Source organism: Eschrichtius robustus, chromosome 2, assembly GCF_028021215.1.
Source record: "Eschrichtius robustus isolate mEscRob2 chromosome 2, mEscRob2.pri, whole genome shotgun sequence".
Taxonomy (NCBI): Eukaryota; Metazoa; Chordata; class Mammalia; order Artiodactyla; family Eschrichtiidae; genus Eschrichtius; species Eschrichtius robustus.
Window position 1 is genome coordinate 51,795,134 of NC_090825.1, and position 22,462 is coordinate 51,817,595.

At 36.2% G+C, this 22,462-nt stretch overlaps 1 protein-coding gene across 2 annotated transcripts in view; it reads right to left on the reverse strand.

The window, feature by feature from the left end:
- CENPK (centromere protein K) overlaps positions 1 to 22,435 on the reverse strand; it is a 40,242-nt gene extending 17,807 nt beyond the window's left edge. The window contains exons 1-6 of one of the 2 annotated variants that reach the window (XM_068533195.1): positions 22,371 to 22,435; positions 18,431 to 18,485; positions 13,050 to 13,200; positions 11,286 to 11,342; positions 7,814 to 7,886; positions 3,015 to 3,061 (exon numbers count right to left, since the gene is read on the reverse strand). In XM_068533195.1, the coding sequence (XP_068389296.1) occupies positions 3,015 to 3,061; positions 7,814 to 7,886; positions 11,286 to 11,342; positions 13,050 to 13,166 (294 nt within the window). In that variant the 5' untranslated portion in view covers positions 13,167 to 13,200; positions 18,431 to 18,485; positions 22,371 to 22,435. Of the gene's footprint in view, positions 1 to 3,014; positions 3,062 to 7,813; positions 7,887 to 11,285; positions 11,343 to 13,049; positions 13,217 to 18,430; positions 18,486 to 22,370 lie in introns of those variants that run through there. The other variant, XM_068533185.1, reaches the window with a different exon arrangement.
- Between the last annotated feature and the right edge of the window lie 27 nt (positions 22,436 to 22,462).

The following is a 22,462-nucleotide window of genomic DNA, read 5'->3' on the forward strand; positions in this document are numbered from 1 at the left end:
CGCTGCCCTTTCTCCACTGGTAACCACTAGTTTGTTCTCTGTATCTGTGAGTCTGCTTTTTTGTGATATTCACTAGTTTGTTGTATATTTTTAGATCCCACATATAAGTGATATCATACAGTATTTGTCTTTCTCTGCCGGACTTCTTTCACTTAGCATAATGCTCTTCAAGTCCATCCATGTTGCTGTAAACAGCAAAACTGCATTCTTTTTTATGCTTCAGTAGTATTCCATTACATGTATACACCACATCTTCCTTATCCATTCATCTGTTGATGGACACTTAGGTTGCTTCCATATCTTGGCAACTGTAAATAATGCTACTATGAACAATGAGGTGCATGTATCTTTTTGAATTAGTGGTTTGTTTTTTTTTTGATATATACCCAGCAGAGGGATTTATGGGTAATATGGCAGTTCTATTTTTAGTTTTTTGAGAAAACTCCATACTGTTTTCCACAGAGGCTGCACCAATTTACATTCCCAACAGTGTATGAGGGTTCCCTTTTCTCCACAACCTCACCAACACTTGTTATTTGTGTTCTTTTTGACAACAGTCATTCTGACAGGTGTGAGGTGTTACCTCATTGTGGTTTTGACTTGCATTTCCCTGATGATTAGCGATACTGAGACCCTTTTCACGTGCCTATTGGTCATCTGAATGTCCCCTTTGGAAAAATGTCTATTCAGGACTTCTGCCCAGTTTTTAATTGGCTTGTTTTTGTTTGTTTTGTTTTGTGGGGGCCACACCACATGGCATGCAGGATCTTAGTTCCTTAACCAGAGACTGAACACATGCCCCCTGCAGTGGAAGCATGGAGTCTTAACCACTGGACTGCCAGGAAAGTCCCAGCTTGTTTGTTTTTTTGATGTTGAGTTGTGAGTCGTTTATATATGTTGGATATTAACCCCTTATCAGTCATAGCATTTGCAAATGTTTTCTCCCATTCAGTATGTTGTCTTTTCATTTTGTTGATGGTTCCTTTGCTGTGCAAAAGCTTTTAAGTTTAATAAGGTCCCATTTGTATATTTTTGTTTTTACTTCCTTTGTTTGAGAAGACAAATCTAAAAAAATATTGCTATGATTTATGTCAAAGAGTGTTCTGCCTAAGTTTTCTCCTAGGGGATTTATGGTTTCTGGTCTTACACTTATGTTTTTAATCCATCTTTAGTTTTTGTATATGGTGTTAGCAAATGTTCTAATTTCCTTCTTTTACATGTGGCTGTCCAGTTTTCCCAGCACCACTTATTGAAGAGACTGTCTTTTCTCCATTGTAAATTCTTGCCTCCTTTGCTGTAGATTAATTGACCGTAAGTGTGTGGGTTTATTTCTGGGCTCTCTATTCTGTTCTATTGAGTTATGTGTCTGTTTTTGTGCCAGGACCAGACTGTTTTGATTACTGTAGCTTTGCTGCATAGTCTGAAGTCAGGGAGCATGATTCCTCCAGCTCCATTCTTTCTCAAGATTGTTTCGGCTATTGGGGGTCTTTTGTGTTTCCATACAAATTTTAAGATTTTTTTTGTTCTAGTTCTGTGAAAAATGCCATTGGTATTTTGATAGGGATTGCACTAAATCTGTAGATTGCCTTGGGAAGTTATGGCCATTTTAACAATATTAATTCTTCCAATCTAAGAACATGGTATATCTTTTTCATCTGTTTGTGTCACCTTCAATTACTTTCATCAGTGTCTTACAGTTTTCTGATTACAGGTCTTTTACCTCCTTAGGTGGCTTTATTCCTAGGTTTCTTTTTGATGCAATGGTAAGTGGAATTGTTTCCTTAATTTCTCTTTCTGGTAATTCATTGTTAGTGTATAGAAATGCAACATATTTCTGTATATTAATTTTGTATCCTGAAACTTAACCAAATTCATTGATGAATTCTAGTAGTTTTCTGGTAGTGTCTTTAGGATTTTCTATGTATAGAATCATGTCATCTGAAAACAGTGACAGTTTTACTTCTTCCTTTCTAATTTGGATTCCTTCTATTTCTTTTTCTTGTCTGATGGCTGTGGCTAGGACCTCCAACACTATGTTGAATAAAAGTTGGTATTCTCATTTAAAGCTCAGAAACAAACTTTGTTTATAAATGGCTTTTTGATGGATGGCCATCCTGCTTTTCACTGGGAATCCCCATATATTAATACTTATAGACCTTTTTTCTCGGGCCATTTAGATTTTCCAGAGATTATTTTATCTCCAGTCTGAAGCTACTTTTATACCATACTGTATGACCCCTGGAGATAGATCAAGGGAAGAAGCTGGTACTTCACCACACAGTATAAAAATGTTAACTTGAACTTTCTGACTTTTGACCTCACACCACCCCTACTAAACACCCAACTTGGTGTGCTGAGTCCAAAGCCTCAATAGTTTAATGTCTCCACACCATATACCTCCAGTTTTTAGGTGTGTGGGTAAAAGTTAGCCTCTTGATTGCAAAAGAGAGAGGGAGAAGGTCTAGTAGTCTGTTCTTACTTTATAAAAATCTCCTTGTTTTTAGCTCCACACTTGAACCCTGAATTTTGAAGTACGAGGTTCCTTCAAATTCAAAGCCTTTCTCTTAAGTTCTGTAGGGCAGATAATCTCTCTTGTTATCGTTACTTCTGTCTCTTGGAACACAGATACTTATCTATTTCTATGCTCTACAACCTAGTTTAAAATTCTTCTTTGCCTCTATCTTCTCTCCTATACTTTGATCTAATAAACTGACACTTTAAAAAATCTTTATTGACATTTATGTTAAGTTTTGAGGACAGATATACATGTATGATCATTTAGCTATGTTTAACCTTTTTGCTGTTATTATGAAGAGTTTAATCAACTAAAAATTAAGTACAAGAGTAAGTTTTACATATTTAATTCAAAATTCAAATCATCTAAAATATCCTGTTCAATAAAACATAATTAATACAGTTTTAAAGTGGTTTCATCTTACTCGTTATGGCATGAGCTTATCCAAAACACTTCTAGTTATAAGTTATTTTGGATTACTATAAATTCAGTAACTTACCTCTTCTTTTCCTAATGTTACCAGAACTTCTTCATTCAGTGGAATCACTACAGGAACAAAACAAATCAAAATTATACATATGCTTAGTTAACTCTCAAAAATCAAGAATTTGATTTCGTGGTTTCTGAGATACCCCTTTCCCTTTCCATTTATATATTACAGAACTTTTTATGAGATGTGTACAGTTTTTATGAAATTTTTAAATTTAACATCTTATATAGCCAACTTATATATCATTTTAGACAAATGTGATATTTATGCATTTTATTTTCAGTGTCTTTTTCTTTTCTCATTTTATTTTCCCAATCCATCAAAAACAAAATTAATAATCTACAGTGTGTTCCTTAAGTATTTCTGTGGTTACATGATTCTATGCATACATATATACATATTTGTACATATACATGCAAGTGTTATTAATTTTGTTATTGCTGGTTTTACAAGAATGAGATAATATCATACACATTATTCTTATTTTAACCCAAAAAAAACCCCATGGAAATCCTGTATATTCATCTGGTGTAAGTCTAATTCATAATTTTAAATCACTGCATAATATTCCGCAGGGTAAATACACCAAATGTGTTCAGGGATTTCACTACTGATTAAGCATTGACTTTGTGTCTAGTTTTTAGCCTCAAAAAACGACGACACAGGAAGCATTCTTTTATTTATGTCTTTATATATTGGTGCTGTCATTCCTGTGGGATAGATTCTCAGAAAGTGAATTTCATAGAAGGAAATGTGTATTTTGAATTTTAAAACAGGATGCTAGATTCTTTTTTTTAATTTTTCTAGAAGCAATGAACAAAAAACAGCAAAATATACTATAAACTCTTCTAAAATTTTTGCCAGTCTAATGAGTATAAACTAATATTCCTTAATTAATTTACATAGCAAAATCAAATCCCTTATACTTAGAAAAGTTCAACTCATACTAAGAAAAGTTTATCTTTCTTAATAAAGTGCTATTTAAATTTCTCAAATGATATGCTACTGAAAACTTTCTAAGCTATTTGCCATTCTAGAGGGTTTTCTAATAGAAAAGAGCTATGTACTTCATAGGCCCTGTATTAGAACTAATTATAGGTAGCCCTAGGATGGCTATACAATGAAAAGGATTCTAAAAACATAAAGTTCAAAAATCTCCCTCTTGGTGAGTGTGGCCAAAAGTAGCACTTCAATGTTAAAACAATCATTTCAACCGATACAATATGACAGGCTCTAAGAATATAAAGATTTTAATAATCTTTCCAGTGTGGCAGTGTATGGGATTTGCAACCTTAAGCAAGGTGGGTATTTGACCAACAGGTCAGTGTGTTCAGTGCTGGCAGTACAAGGTCTGTATGTAAAAGATTATGAAAATAAGAAAAATAAAAATTTTAAATTCCTTGACATATAGCATCAAAAAGAATAAAATACTCAAGAACAAATTTAATTTAGAAGGCAAAGAACTTATATGCTGAAAACTACAAAATGTTGCTGAAAGAAATTAAAGACACACCAATGAAAAGAAAAAAAATCCTGTGTTCAAGGACTGTTAAGACTTCATGTTATTAAGATGTCAATAACACCCAAAGCAATCTACAGATTCAATGTAATCTCTATCAAAATCCCAATGATGTTTTTGTAGAAATAGAAAAATCCATCCTAAAATTCACATGGAATCTCAAGGGACTGCAAATAGCCAAAACAATCTTGAAAAAGAAGAACAAATTTGGAAGTCTCACACTTCCTAATTTCAAAACTTACTACAAAGCTACAATAATCAAAACAGTGTGCTACTGGCATAGAGACAGAGATATAGACCAATAGAATAGAGAGCCCAGAAATAAAAATCCTCACTGTAGGGACTTCCCTGGTGGTCCAGTGGTAAAGAATCTGCCTTACAGTGCAAGGGATGCAGGTTCGAGCCCTGGTCCAGGAAGATCCCACATGCCGCGGGGCAACTAAGCCAGCAGGCCACAACTACTGAGCTAGAGTGCCTCAACGAGAGGGCCCACGTGCCTCAAACTACAGAGCCCACACACTCTGGAGCCCGCATGCCACAACTACAGAGCCCATGTGCCCTGGAGCCCGCGTGCCACAACTAGAGAGAGAAAACCCATAGGCCACAACTAGAGAGAAGCCCGCACACCGCAACAAAGACGTGACACAGACAAAAAAATAAATTAAATAAATAAATATTTTAAAAAATCCTCACTGTATGATCAATTGATTTTTTTTGAATTTTTGAATTTTATTTATTTATTTTACAGCAGGTTCTTATTAGTTATCCATTTTATACATATTAGTGTATATATGTCAATCCCAATCTCCCAACTCATCACACTCCCCCCCCGCCTCCCCCCCCCACAATCAATTGATTTTTGACAATGGTGTCAGGACAGTTCAATGGGGGAGAGAACAGTTTTCTCAACAAATGGTGCTGGGAAAACTAGATAATACACATGCAAAAGAATGAAGCTGGACTTTCAACTTTTCATTAAGTTTGAAAATTTCTAAAATTAATAAAAAAAATTCTTGATCAAGAGGTAAAAAGTCTATTTTAACAAACTAGTGGATTGGTGATAAAGGGCTAAAGTAAATCTGTGGCAGTAGGGCTCAATATTTAACGACCAGCTATATGTGAAATGGGAAAATCTAGAAGAATCTAAAAGGACTCTTAAATTTGTAGCTGATCAAATAGATTCCATTCAATGTGTCAGGGAATGGCAATCAGTTCATGAATCTGAGGCATCTGTAGAGTAATTTGGAAAAGAAGTCTAGAAGGTAGAAAGATATGTAAGTGTGATGTTACAGAGAAGTCTGGTTTGGATACACAGACTTGAAAGTTGTTGTGGAAATTGTGTGTCCTCTCCCTAACCCCCTACCCTCTCCCACCCCACCCAAAATCAGATTTTGACGCCCTAATCTCCAGTACCTCAAAATGTGACTATATTGGGGCTGGATCTTTAAAGAGGTAATTAAGTTAAAACAAGGTCATCAGGTTGGGCCTTACTCCATTATGAATGGCATTCTTGTACAAAGAGATTAGAACACAGACAGGTAACCATGTGAAGACACAGAAAGATGATAATCTATTAGCCAAGGAGAGAGGCCTCAGAAGAAACCAACCCTGCCAACACTTTGATCTTGGACTTCTAGCCTCCAGAACTGTGAAGGAAAAAAAAATCTGTTGTTTAAGCAACTCAGTCATGCTACTTTGTTATGGCAGCACTAGCAAACTAATATAGAAGTCATTAATACAGATATAACCCATAAAAACAGGAGCAGAAAATATAATGTTGAAATAGCATATAGAGTAAGAAGCAAAAATCGCTGAACACAGTCAACTGGAGAACACCAACATTTTAATAGCAGAGTATGAGCAGTCTTTGAGATGCCCAATATAATGCTAGAGGAGGCAATAAGATAAACAGTTGAATGCAAATTAAAATCAAAATTGTATATACATACCTATCTGATGTGCTGAAATTAAAAAAACTACAAGGTGAGGACTTCGCTCGTGGTGCAGTGGTTAAGAATACGCCTGCCAATGCAGGGGACACGGGTTCGAGCTCTGGTCCGGGAAGATCCCACATGCCGCGGAGCAAATAAGCCCGTGCACCACAACTACTGAGCCTGTGTGCTGCAACTACTGAAGCCTGTGCACCTAGAGCCCGAGCTCGGCAAAAAGAGAAGCCACCGCAATGAAAAGCCAGCACACTGCAAAGAAGAGTAGCCCCCACTCGCCGCAACTAGACAAAGCTCATGCGCAGCAACGAAGACCCAACGCAGCCAAAAAAAAAAAAAAAGACTACTAGGTGGTAGTGAAGACACAAAACAATGGTGGACATTGGCATGAATATAGTAGTTTAAAACAAGAATGCAGATAAAATTGGGAAGAGAATGAGGAGAAAAGAATCCTAATAACTGGGATAGAGAATGGAGAGTAAACTAAGAAGAGATGGGGGGGCACCTAAAAGAAAGAGGACAGAGGGGCAGGAGAAAGCAGAAGGGAGACGTAAATGAAAAAAGAGGGTACAATCCATATATAAGACCAAATACAGACATACATACCACATAAAGGAATGTAGGCTTTAATAATAGAAAAATATCTCCTAGTTGGGTATTATAACTACAGATTTTTAAGGTTTTTTTTTTTTTTTTAATTTATTTGGCTGCAGTGGGTATTAGTTGTGGCATGCGGGATCTTCATAGCAGGATGCAGGATCTTTAGATGAGGCATTCAGGATCTTTAGTTGCAGCATGCGGGATCTAGTTCCCTGACTAGAGATTGAACCTGGGACCCCTGCATTGGGAGTGTGGTGTCTTGACCGCTGGACCAGCAGGGAAGTCCCCTTTAAGCCATTTTCTATTGCTCAACCAAAGGCAAAAATATAGTTGGCCTCAGTTGGACAAGTCAAAAGGCAACATAAAATCTATGTGGCCCTTATGTAAGTAAGTATCTAAAATAATTTCTCTCTTCCACTAGGTAAGTTTCATTCATTAAGAAACAATTTACAGTTTCTACTGAGCACATAAAACAGTGTCTATGAGGATACAGTGATGGCTGTAATAAAATCTCCATAATCAAGATTACTATATTCTAATGTGAGACAGATATGTTCATCTATAATAATAATGAAGTATGAAATAATGTGTGTAAAAAAAGAAAAATAAGGTGACTTCCTAATAGCAATGGAAATTAGGCAATTTCAAGAGGGTAAATGGACCTTGAATTCTTCTTGTGATCATTAAATTAATTCACCATTAATTTGTTTACAAAAATATAAGCCTAAAAATAAGAATCTTACTTTCAGGAGTTTCTTTCTGCCATTGACTGAGTTCAGCAGTCAAACATTTCACTTGCATAATTAATAATGACAGCTATTAAAAAAAAAAGAACAAGAGAATAAAACAAAGTCATTTCTTGTGGAATATTCATATTTATTCATAGACGAAAGTGTAGACAGTCTTAATACTTTAACACAAGTTCCTAACATAAATGGTTAACATAATAGCAATCTAAACTATAAAAAAATTATCACTCCTAACAGAATTTTCCTTTAAATGGCTTATAAATTGCCATTACACCAGCAATATAGTATTAAAAATGATCAATTCTAACTTCTCCATTCAACCTAAAAAAACCTAAGTACATTAAGTTTATTCCCTAAATTAATATTCTTTTAAAAAAAGAATGTTATTTCTTGCCAACATTTTTTAAACAAATTTGCTTTAAATATGCTTTTTTTTTTCCTTTCTATGCACTTTCAGAAAAATTGCAAGTATGTTTAGCTGAGCAGTTAAAAATAAGTTTAAATATCAATACTTATATAAAGACAATTATAAAATGAGACTGGTTCCACAAATCACATATAAAAACCAGTTTTACTACACAATAGTTTGTAAACTGTGTACCGCTTTAGCCAAAAATAAATTAGGATAAATGTTTCTAATATTAGGTGATTCCAATCATTGTAAATTTGATAATTATAAATCTGTGTGATAAATCTCTTGCCTGATTAGACCATAAAATTAAAACTTACGCATGCTTAAATTTCAGAACATTTTTTATCTCCTCTATATAATTTTTACACATAGACAAACAGATCAAAAATTCACACTTCAAAAATGCAATAGGTATTCCTGTAATATTTATACTAAAAGGACACCAAGTACTCTTTTTTAACAAATTTTTATGATGCAGAGCGGGGAGCTCAAAGACCCTGCTCTGGATCATAACGCTGGCTGTTGAACAGTCAGAGAAGAAAATCCTAGTCTCTTTGAAAGATTTATATAATTATATAAAAATGCATTTACAGGTATTAAAATTTTTACCAAAAAAGAGTTTAACATTATTTTCTTAGAGATAATTAAATAAGAATGTAAAAAAGTTTTTTGTGAACTATAAAGTGATTTATAAATGTTAATTATTATTATTACTACTAGAAAAGGATAACAAATACTTAAAAAGTACTATTTAAACTAGGCAAAACTATCATAATGATAAGATGTCTATATCACTTTTCCTGAACATATTAGATTGAAATATATAAAATTACTGATACTTATCTTTGAACCTATTAAAAAACTGTAATTTAACCTCATGCTATACTGATGAAACGCAGCTCTTACCTTTTAAAGCCCAGCTAAAGCAAACACCCAAGTTATTTCTGATACTTATATAAAATTAAACCCTTTCTGAACAACAAAATAACAGTAGTATTTCTAAAGTGATTTAAACACACATATTTGAGAAATCCTGCCATTTTCTCATTTAAATATCTAACTTCTTGCTTTGGAAAATGGATTGAGTTTTAATATTGAAGTTTGGAAGTTAACAGATATGCCAAAAAGAGTTAACAAAGCAAGCCTGAAATTATGCTTAAAGGCCTGCTTGGAAGGTTGGCCCTTGGCTGGCATCTGGCTTCAGAAGGTTCCCACCAACCTAACTCACAAGAGTGGCTCTCTGTGCCTAAAGTGTGAGAAAATACAATTTATGCTAAACACCTGCTTTCCTCCTGAGAGTCTGGTATTTTGACAACTGCTAGGCAAGGGGTGCCTATGTGACTACCCCCCACAAAAAACTTTGGGCTCTGAGTCTCTAATGAGGTTCCCTGGTAAACAACATTTCACACTCATTGTCACAACTCATTGGGGTAATTAAGCACGTCTTGTGTGACTCCACTGGGAAAGGCTCCTGAAAGCTTGTGCCTGGTTTCCTCTGAACTTCAACCCATGCTTCTTTTCCCTTTGCTGATTTTACTCTGTATCATTTCAGTGCAATAAATCCCGGCCATGAGTATGACTATGAGTACTGTGAGTGTTCCTAGAGAATCATCAAACCTGGGAGGAATATTAGGGATCTCTAACAAAATAGGAAAAGACATTTTGTGGATTCTTTAGATAATGTTATTATTGACTATCTCAGGATACTGATTATCTACAACTACATAAGCACTTCCCTGAAAACCAAGTGTTTGGCTTACTGCCTGAAAATCATTCAGGAAACTTACAGGCTTCATCCCTAGTGACTCTGATTCAGTAGGTCTCAATTTCTACAACATAAGGACCACATTTCCCAAGGAAACCAGATAATTATTTATTTATTGTACAATATTTTTCCAAATAAAATATTCAGTTTTACCCTGTACAAAAGAACACTATTTATTTATTGATGGATAAAAAGCTTTTTATAAAAGATGGCTTAATTTTTTATCACCAATTTTTAAAGATCTGGTGTAATAGGCACTTCCAAAAGTGACAAATTAGTTTTTTCCTCTTTCTCTCTCATTCTCATTTATTACTGAGTATCATTATGCTCATAGATTTTTATGTTTTCACATCATTATAATCAATTGAAGCCATTATTTCTTTTAATGCTCACATGATACTAAATTTGGACAGCCAAGTGCCTTCAATTGGTTCCGATGTCTTTTGACATGCTCCCACTAGTTTTGGAGAACTTTCATTGGAATTATTTGTATATTTAAATCTGTTCTTAGAATTTTTATCACTAAAACATTTTTAACTTTTTTTATGGTCAAATGTATCTAAGTTTTCTTTTACTGTGTCTAAATTTCTATTATCAGCCAAGACATTTTCCCCTGGTCTCTAACTAGATTGCACAAATAGTCTCCAGCTTTTCTTGTAAGATTTTCATAGCAATTCATCCAGAATTTATGTTTATATAATGAAAGATAGAAGTCCAATTTTATTTTCTCCCAGATGGATATACAGTTGTACCACTATCATTTATTAACTAATTCATCCCTTTCCCAAAGATTGGAACCAGCATCTTTGTCATATTTTAAATTCTTAATCTGTTGCACTGAACCACTGGTGTATCTCTAAACCAATTCCACAGGTCTTTGCATTTTGAAATGAATATTTTAATCCTTTTATTAAGCTTAGGGTAAAATCAGTTAAGATTCCACACAGACAGTAAAATAACTGTGGCTACTGCACCTAACACAAAGTAGGACAGTCTTTGTTCTAATTTTTAACACGGTATCATAATAGCAGACAATGAGCAATTCACTCAAAGTTGAATGTATGTGTAGTTGTTAAAAGATAAATAATAAAGAATTTATTTATAACAGATTATTCAAAAAGTTTTTAGAATACTCCTCTTAAATCAGAAAGAGTAGAAAATTTTCCAAATCATTAAGCATACAGGTTTAACAAAGCTATTATACTTGGCATAAATATAGATGACACACTTCTTATCTAAAACAATAAATTCCACTTACCTACTTTTCGGAAAAACAAAAAGAATCATACCTGAGCATTTGAATCAGTGAGTGTCTCAGTTCCAACAAGCGATAATTTGTTCTGACACTTGATTTAAAAAGTAAAGAAAAGCAAGTCACACACTATACACCACAAACAATTCCTTTTCCTTGTCCTTTTATACCAATGTAATATTCCTCTAAAACAATATACAAATATCTGATATACGAGAAGAGTTTGTTTAAATTCTTTACTTCCTAAGCAAGAGGATCAGGAAGGCAGCCAAATAGGACCCAACATGAACACATCAAAAGTACAAGTGGATGCTTAACTCAACACAGAATGAAAAGATGAGCATAAGAAAAACAAAAACAAAAATTAATAGCTAGGGTGAATTAGAAACTAGATAATGGAAAAATGGGAAATAAAAGAACAAGGGGGCAAACACTACAGAAAGATAACAAAAGAGGTAAGAAGATAGTTAAGATCATAAGAAAATAAAGCCATCAGGAGACATTGCTACTATGCCATTAAAAAAAAAAAAATCCATAATTGTTAATAGTGATTATATCTGAGTAAAAATACGGGCAATTTAAATTTTATTTGTGCTTATTTCAAGGTGCAGTATTTTCCCATCAAAAAAAATTTTCAGTTTTTTTAATTCAAATTTCTATATTGAAAAAATTTCAAAAGCAATACAAATTATCTTGAAAATACAGTAACGATACAGAGTAGCAAGGATATATGTTAAAAAAAATTTTTTTTTAAAAGAAAAAACCCCCACTAACCTGCCTTAATCTGAAACCTTACTGGGAAGAATAGGATGTAAAAAAACGTCTGTGGCCTATATTATACATTACACTATTTTAAGTAAAACAAATTTTTACCAGCATACTATAGTGCACCAGAAGTGATTCTACCCCAGTAACTCAGAAAATGTACATATACTTCAAACACAACATTTTCTAAATTAATTCATATTTTCACTCAAACTCCATAAGTATGTGTTCTCCCCCTTTATATTCTCTATCTTGGGAAATAACCTCACCAACCACTCAATAGCCCAAACCAGGAACCTGAAACTATGTGTAATTCCCCCTCCCCATTTCACAACAATTAACCTCCAGGTCCTTTTGGTCCAAACTTCTTAGCATCTCTTGAATCCATTTTTCTATTTGCAATGACAAGACTTAGCCTTCAGTACTTCTTACAGGACTACTACTAGAGACTCCTAAATATTCTTTCTTTGTATAGTCTCACTCTTCTGCATTCCATCTTCTTCAAAACCACCAGTTATTTTCTCAATCAAGATATCTCATCAGGTCACTTCATGTTTATAATCCTTTTATTCTACTTAGAGTTCTCTAAACTCTCCCAACATTTAAATATTTTGTTCTTTCTGCTTTGTATACCTCTTCCACTTTCACAGGCTAACTCCTATTTATTCTTTAGAAATGAACTCAGTTATTTCCTCTTTAAGAAAGCTATCTTTGGCCCCTTCAGTCTAGGCTTAGTACTCCTCCTAAGTATAGTCTTTGAACTTTACCACCACACTTCTAATATAATTTGTTATTGCCTCCATTAGATGATAATCTCCTTCAGGGTAGGGACTGCCATAATTTTTTCTCTTTCTACAGCTCACCTAGTATAAAGTTTCTTAAATGAATGCTTATAGGTCTAAAAAATATATAATTATTTATCATATAATGGCTTTCAGAATCCAGCATAATTATTTCTTTCCTAAGTCTATTATTGAAATGGAATTCAATCTTATAGTAAGTAATTGGGATATCACTTTTATGTCTTGATACTTACTTCTTCCATATCTTTCCACATTTCTTCACATTTTTTAATAAGTTCTTCTTCAGCATCTGTAACATCTTCCACATCTGTAGTACTATCTGGATCTAGATGTTGCTGATTCACTGACATGTGCCTTGTGATTTTCTTAGCCTTGTAAGAAAAACTAAAGTAAAAAATATTCATTTAATAATATTTGTTGAATACCCATTACCTGTCAGATACTCACCTAGGAGCTAATGATGTAACAGTGAAGAAAATAGGCAAAAATTCCTCCAACCATGGAGCTTACATTCTAGGTGAGGAAAACAGAATAAACTAAAAAGATTAAAACAAATATAAAGAAGCTATAAATAAAAAGATTTTAAAAATATAGTGTTGCATATCAAATAATTTGTAAGTACAATGAAGAAAAGCAAGACAAGGAAGAAACACAGGGAGTGCTCAGACAGGGGCAATGTAATTTTACATAAGGTGGTCATATAAGGTCAATGAGAGGTTGACAACTTAGCAAAAACATGAAGGAGAGAAGGAAGTAAGACATGTGGATATTTAGGGAAAGAGGCCCCAGGCAGAGGGAAATGTAAGTACAAAGGCCTTGGGGAAGGAACATGACTGCTGTGTCCTAAAGCAGTAAAGTAGCCACTGTGATTAGAGCAGAGTAAGGCAGAGAATACAAGATGAAGTCAGAGAGATAATAAGGATGAGATCATGTGGGCTTTGCAAGTCATTTTAACGACATAGGCTGGGATGTTAAGTGATTAGAGGGTTTTGAACAGAGGGACGACATGATTTGAATTGTATTTTAACATTATAACTCTGGATAACTACAGCCAGTAAGGAGAGAAGTAGGAAAACCAGTTAGAAAGTTACTGCAATGATCCAAGTAAGATGGGGACCAGGATAATATTGAGAGAGTACAAAATGTCCAATTCTAAATATATTTCCAAGATAGAGCCAAAAGGATTTCCTAACAGTCTGTTTATAGAGTGTCAAAGAAAGAGATTAATCAATTATTATTTTAAAAGTTTGGACCTAAGCAATTGGAAAGATGGAGTTGCCAGTTACTGAGATGGGGAAGATGATAGAAGAAACAGATTCAGCAAGGCATGAGGTGATGCTAATTAAGAATCCAGTTCAGGACGTGCTAAATTTAAGGTGTCTATTAGTGGAGCTGCTATTTAGGCAACTGGATATACATGTTTGCAGTTCATGGGAAAGTTTCGAGCTAGAATTTGAGAGTCATCCCCATACAGATATTTAAAGCCATGAGGCTAGGTGAGATCAGAAAAGGAAGAGTGTACAGATAGAAATGAGAAGAGTTCCAGACCTGGAGAGACTGAAGAGATGAGGAAATAGTCTGAGAAGGAGTGACCTAAATAGTCTGAGAAGGAGTGACACGTAAGGTAAAAGGAAAAAAAGAGTATGATATCCTGAAATCCAAGATCAGTGCTCAAGGAAGGAGTGATGAACTATCAACTACTAGTGATAGGTCAAATAAGATAAAAACAGAGAATTGACAATTTACTTGGCAATATGGATAAGGGACTGTATTTTCCAAAAATAGTCAGCAGTATGTCAGGTTGTCACTCCCCAACTAGAGGCAGAGCCTCTTTACCCTCCCCCTTGAACCTGAGTATGACTTTCTGACTACTTATATGAATAGAATACAATGAAAGTGATGTCACATGACTTCCAAGACTAAGTCATAAAAGGCTTACATCTGTCTCTCTCTCAGAATACTCACACTTGCAACCCAGCCATCCTATAAGGAAGCCCAAACTAGCACAAATAAAGGGACCACTTGGAGAAGCCCACACTGAAAGGAACTGCGGTTCCCAGCCAAAAGCTAGCATCAACCATCAGACACACGTGTGAACAAATTTTCTGATGATCCAGCCCCCAGGCTTTGAGTCTTCTAGATATGAACCCAGACATTGTGGAGCAGAGACAAGCTGTCCCTCCTATGTCCTGTCTGAACTCCTGATGCAAGAACCACTGAGCACAATAAATGGTTGTTTTACATCTCTGTTAATGAATGCAAGTCTGTGTGCCCGACACACAGTGAGGCCAAACAATACCAAAACGTCAGAGTTTGGAGCAGAGAAAGGTTTATTGTGGGGCCATGCAAGGAGACAGGTGGCTTATCCTTAAAAACCCGGAACTCCCTGAAAAGTTTCAGGAAAGCCCTTTTATAGGAAAGGTGAGGGATGGGCGTGGTTAGTTGTTGCAAACTTCTTCAAGTCAGGTCCTTTGTTCTTGAGGTCAGGTTACGGTCAGGTCACAATGTTCCCGTAAACCTCCAACAAAACAAACGTTATTCTCTGTTCTGACAAGAGAGGGCAAGGTCCCAAGGCTCAACTTTCACCCTCCGAGGTCCAGGCCCTGGCTAAGAGAAGGGGGTTATCCTGCCCCCCTGTGTGGGGGCGTGTATCCTGTGTATCCTGCCCAGGAGCGTCCATCCTGCACCCAGTCTGGGCCCTCCCGCCAGTGCCCAGGCCTGGCTGAAAAGACAGATCTCAGCTGGTGGCACCCTCAGGGCCAGGTTCCCAGACCCTGCCCAGCCATCATCACTGAGGGAGCAAGGCGCCCAGTACCCAACCTACCCTCAGGCTCCTCAGGCCATCCAAACCAGGTTCCTCGGACCGTGACCCATGGAGACTGCCACCACCATTAGGTCGAGGAGGTAGGGATAGGGCAGAGGTTCACTGCTGCTTCAAGGCCTGGGCCCGGCCAGTGGGTGGCCAGGGCGAGGGCTCTGGAGCTCAATGGGACACAGCCCTTAGCCTGTCCCTGGGCCCCCCAGCTCACCCACCAGCCTGAGGCCTGAGGGTCTGGGGAGAAGCCCACAGTCCTCCTCGCACTGTACTCTCTGCCGTGAGGACCACTGCAAGACTGACCATTGCTGGAGCAGGACCTCTAACCGCCATGCTAAGAGTCGTGCCCCAATGGCTGCACGCCCGCCCCACTCCTATTACATAAGTTTTGGAGTAACTTGTCACACAATTTCATTAAAGTAAATAACAAAAATGGAGGTCATTGTTAACCTTCATAACAGTAGATTCAGGAGAATGGTGGAAGTGAAAGCCTCACTGAAGTAGACTCAAGAGAGAATAGAAGGCAAAAAGAATTGGACATATCCAGTACATAAAACATTTTCAAGAATTTTTTTCTCTAAAGGGAAGGAGAAGTGAGGTACCAGCTGTAGTGAGATATGGGGTGGAGTTTTTTCTTTTTCTTTTTTTAAGTTAGGAGGAAATACAGCATTTTTATATGATACAGTAAGAGAAGCAAACATTGCTGATGTTGAAGAGAAAGAAGAGGAAAGAGAAGAATTAGATCTAATACACGAGTAGAGGGGCTGGCTTAAGATAGATATACATACAGTTCATCCATTTCAATGGGAAGGTAGGCAGAATATTAGGGGCACAGATACAGACAGGTAGGTGAATAAATGTGTTGGTAGGAGCTTCTGCAAGTTCTACTTGGATTGCTTCTCTTTTATTAATGAAATGGTAACTAAAGTCATCAGCTATAAATGAAGATGGGGAAAAAGCATTGGAGATTTAAGAACAAAAAAATGTATAAAATAGATATATAGGAGAGTGGAAGAGGGTAAAATAGTAGGATTACTAGATAACATTAAACACCCACTTGAGATTAGTAGTCATGAATTTAAAGTGAAAGTAGAACATGGTTGTGTGTTTTCCTCTATAGTTTAACAGCATAGGTGAAGACAGAGACAAAGTGAAAGAATGACAAAGTCTCTCAGGTATGACCAGAGGAGTGAGTAGCTAAGATGGAGAATATAACCACTGGAGAAAAGGAGGTCAAGAAAAAGAGAGGCCAGGTTATTTGAAAGATCATCTATATGGATATTAAAATCACCAAGAATCACGACAGTATTGCTAGAGAGGGTGACAGTATTACAACAGTATTGCAGGAGAGGAGCTAAAAATCTTCAAGGAATGAAGGAGCCTGACATAATCCTGCTAGATAACTGCTGCAAGGAGAAATGATTGGTGGTACAGTCTGATGGCATAAGATTCAATGTTGGGTAACTTTAAGGAGGTGGACAGAGCAATAAAAAACAATGAGGATGTCTATCCCACAACACCAAATGCAAACCAGAATAACCCACCCCCCAAAAATACTTCTTTCACATGAAACTTAAATTTTATATTGCTTTTTTCGCTTAACTTATGTGGAACCCAAACATCAAAGCAATTAACATAACCAAGCTGGTGCAAATTATTTTCAATGCTTGATTTGGATATTTTGAGTAGGTCATCTGTCTCCTTCGTGGTATGACGTTGATTGTTCTCAATGTCTCAATTTGATTGCTATCAACTTCAACTGGTCTACCCGACTGTGAAACATCGTCCAGCGAGAAATCTCCAGCATGAAACTTTACAAACCACTTTGGACATGTTCGATCAGTCACAGCACCTTCTCCATACACTGCACAAATCTTTTTCTGTGTTTCAGTTGCGTTTTTACCTTTCTTGAAATAATAAAGCATGATATGCAAAAATGTTGCTTTTTTTTCTTCCATCTTCAATATTAAAATGGCTACACAAAAATTCACCAATTTTGTTAAGTTTTTTTTTAAATGCACGCAGATATGACAGCTGTCACAATACAATCTAACAAAATTGTTTCAAATGAAGTTAAAGACAACTAAGCGTTAGTAGGGCCATCGTAGCGAAAAAACCTAACAAATCTTTTGGCCAACCCAATACTTTTGGAGGGAGGGAGAGAGGAGGTAAAAGGAGATGGGGAGCTCTGATTGGGATGGGTCAAATGGAGAGACTTCCGAAGTGATTATCAAAATTTTATTTCTTAATCTGCATGGTGATAAAGGTGTGCTTCGTCTTATAACAATTTATAAACTTTATATTTATTTTGTGTGGGGTTTTTCACATCTGTATTGTATTTGCAATAAAAAGGCAAACAATAAAAACAATCTAATAGAAATGAGTAAAGAACACAAATAGGGAATTAAAAAAAAACGGAATTACCTTTTGAATATAGAAAAATGCACTTATCCTTACTCATAAGTCATAAAAATGCAAATTAAACAAAAGTTATTTTTCATTCAGACTAGCAATAATGGAAAAATTAATAAAAAACAATATTGGCAAGAGTGTAGAACAAAAGGCATGCACTGTTTGTAGACCAATCCCTTTGTAGGATAATTAGCAATATCCATCAAAATTTTAAATGCATTTATCTTTTGACCCAGAAATTCTACTCCTAGGAATAATCCTACAGATAGATACATTTGCATAAGTCTACACAGGTATGCTTGCTGCAACATTATCTATAAAAAAACTTTATGGGAGTCAACTCTTCAATCAGACTGTCTTGGTTTAAATTCTGGCTTCAATACTTACAAGCTGTATGACCTTGGACAAGTCACTTAAACTATCTGTGCCTTGGTTTCCTTATCTGTAAAATGAAGATAATATTACTTACTCTATAGGATTGTTATGACAATTAAATGAGTTAATATACGTAAAGCTCTTAGAACTGTGCCTAGCATATAAAGAACTATATCAGTATTGGCTATTAACATTAATATTAATGTTAATAGCCAATACTGAATGTCAACTAGTAGAAAGCTGGTTAAGTAACTTATGCCATATCCAAAACTGTTTACACTAAACATCTTCCTTGCTACACACAAAAGATATAGTTAAGTTCACAAAGCCATAAGCAGTCATTAACAATTTTTGACTTCTTTGCTTAAAAATATTCTAACATTATATAAATATTTGTTTTAAATATACCTTAATTTAGAAATTAAGTGCAAATTGAACTTTCCCTGCTTTTAGAATACTAACCAATAAAATACATTATCAGTATGCAAAATGTGAAAGTCTGTGTGTGTGTGTATGTGTATATAGATATTCAACAAGTTAGCTGAATGTGCAGCTCAGTGTAGCATTAGAATACAAATAAATAAAATCGCTTAAGGGTTTAAATTTATCCTTTCCCCACAATTTGTACCCTTAAATCTACCTTTCTGTAAAGAGAACAAGTCAATCTTTTGAGATCCCCAGTTGGTACTACAATTTCGAATCATTTACTAAAGAACAATAGTGCTATATTTAGGGATACTATGGCATACATACTTAAAAGATCTAACACCAAGACCTAATACTAATTAAAGAACCTCATACTATCATTGGAAAAAGAGTAATATACATGAAATCAAGTAACAGAAAGTACCCATGTAATTCTAACCTGTATTCATTTATCCAACACATTATCTTAATGTGTGCCCTTTGTCAGACACTATGGCTCTAGCTGTGTAGGTGAAAAAGTCTCTGTCCTCATGGAGCATACATTTTCACTGAAGAGAGACAATATAAACAAATGGACAACTAAATACCTGATACGATTTCAGGTAGTTAGAAGTGCTATGATGTGGTAAATTATACAACAAAGACTGCAAGTGCTTTCAGAATTCACAATAGAGAAGATCAAAGAAATCTACCTGTAAGAACGAATGGCTTAGTACAGTGCTCAGTACACAGTACTAACTCCCTAGAATGATAATGATTATGAGAAGCTGTAAAGGTGAAGGCTAGATTTGCTGTGGAGATGCTCTCAAGGCATTAGAAACAAGATTGGAGGCAAGTATGAGCATGTAAAATTTGTGAGACACAAAAGAAACTGGTCTGATTAGAGCAGAAGACAGAGAAGAAATGAGACTTGCAAGGTAGGACATGTCAAATAATGGGAACCTTTAAAATTGAAGGAAAAAAAAAAACCTTTAAGAAGTATTTCCTATGGGCAGTTACTTCCCTGTATCTGGGATCCACCTCAAAGCAAAAGTAAAGAAGAGACTTATCTGGTTTGAAATAGGCAACCAGAAGGCTTCCAGTAGGCTTTTGGAAGCAGTGTTTTATGGAGGGCATTTGACAAGTTACATTTATTGGATAAAAAAGAAGAGATTAAGATTGTAACTTTTACACATAGATCAACAAAACAGAATAAAGAGCCCTGAAATAAACCCACACATATATGGTCAAATAATTTATGACAAATGAGCCAAGAATACATGATGGGAAAAGGACAGTCTTCTCAATAAATGGTGTTGGGAAAACTGGACAGAATGAAACTGGATCACTATCTTACACCATACACAAAAATTAACTCCAAATGGTTAAAAGACTTGAATGTAAGACTTAAAACCACAAGACTCCTAGAAGAAAACATAAGTGGTAAGCTCCTTGACATCGGTCTTGGTAATGATTTTGGGGGTTTGGCAAGAAAAGCAAAAATAAACAAGTAGGACTGTATCAAACTATAAAGCCTCTGCACAGCAAAGGAAACTATTAAGAAAATGAAAAGGCAACCTACTGAATGTGAGAAAATATTTGCAAATCATATATCTGATAGGAGGTTACTACCCAAATGCATAAAGAACTCATACAACTCAATACCAAAAAGCAATCTTATTTAAAAATGAAAAGATCTAAACAGACATTGTTGCAAAGAAGACATACAGATGGCCAACAGTTATGTGAAAAGGTACTCAACACCATCAAGTAAATGCAAATCAAAACCACAATGAGATATCACTTCATACCTGTTAGAACGGCAATTATCAAAAAGATAAGAAAAAACAAGTGTTGGCCAGGATGTGGAAAAAAAGGGATCCCCTGTTCACTGCTAGTGAAAATGTAAATTGTGTGGCCACTATGGGAAATTAATGAAGATTCTTCAAAAAGGTAAAAATAGAACTACCATATGATCCAGCAATTCCACTTCTGGGTGTTTATCCAAAGAAAACAAAAACACTAATTCAAAAAGAAACATGCAGTCCCATGTTCGTTGCAGCATTATTTACAATAGCCAAGATATGGAAACAACCTAAGTGTCCATCAACTGATGAATAAAGAAAATGTAATATAGACAGATAACAAATGGATAGGTAAATTTTATCCAGCCATAAAAAGGAATGAAATCTTGTCACTTGCAACAATATGGATGGACCTTGGAGGTGTTATGCTAGGTGAAATAATTCAGACAGAGAAAGACATACCACATGATCTCACTTACATGGGGAACCTAAAAATAATAATAAAAACAAAAAAGCCAAGCTCACAGATACAGAGAACAGATTGGTGGTGGTTGCCGAAGATGGCAGGGGTGGGGGCGAATGGGTGAAGAGGGTTGAAAGGTACAAACGTAAAAGAAGTAAGTCATGGGAATATAGTGTACAGCATGGTGACTACGGTTAATAATAATGTATTGCAGGGCTTCCCTGGTGGCGCAGTGGTTGAGAATCTGCCTGCCAATGCAGGGGACACGGGTTCGTGCCCTGGTCTGGGAAGATCCCACATGCCGTGGAGTAACTGGGCCCGTGAGCCGCAACTACTGAGCCTACGCGTCTGGAGCCTGTGCTCCGCAACGGGAGAGGCCGCGATAGTGAGAGGCCCGCGCACCGCGATGAAGAGTGGCCCCCGCTTGCCACAACTAGAGAAAGCCCTCGCACAGAAACGAAGACCTAACACAGCCATAAATAAATAAAAATAAATTTTAAAAAAATTATTAAAAAAAACACTGAAAAGGAAAAACATGTATTGCATAATTGCAAGTTGATAAGAGAGGAGACTTAAAAATTTCTCACCACGGGGGAAAAAAACAATTCTGTAACTATGTATAATAATGGATGTTAACCAGACTAACTGTGGTGATCGTTTCGCAATACATACAAATATTGAATCATTATGCTGTACACCTAAAACTAATATAACATATGCCAATTATACCTCAATTTTTTTTAATGGTAAATTTTGTGTTTTTACCACAATAAAAAAATTTTTTTCTTTTTTTTTTTTTTTTAAAGAAGAGAGCTTAAGTCCAGAAGGCCATTAAGAGATGGAAAACTAGACCAGAATGAAGGCAGAAGGATGAATGGTCCTGCCTGGGCCACTTAGGTTACCAGCCGTGACTGGTTTTCTGCCCCGTCCCTCCCCACCCCCTACGCCCCACGCCCCACAGTAACAAGCGCTCACTACCTTCTTCAGAGACTGTGTGAAAGAAACAAGAAGCTCAGGAAAAAAGACATGTTTGGAGCACCTGAAGGGAAGCCCGCAAGTTAACCAATTCTTTCAATTCCCCACCCCTGTGTCTTTCTGTCCTAACAGGTGGGATTCTAGAGTCGGAAAAGAACGGGACTCAAGGCCTGGCTGGACGTTAGATATTCAGTTCCTCGGAGGTAAGGGTCCCACCACTGGGGCTGCAGCTCCATATCCTGGGAGTTGCCAATCCCGGGGCAAGTTTCAACCGTTATGGCGCTCTCCCCGGCGCATCGCTTACCACCAAGCAGAGCCCCGGACTTCAGGTCGTGTCAGCCTACGGGAGACGCGGCTCTACGGCCGAGGACCCGCGCGCGCTGATTGCTGATTGGT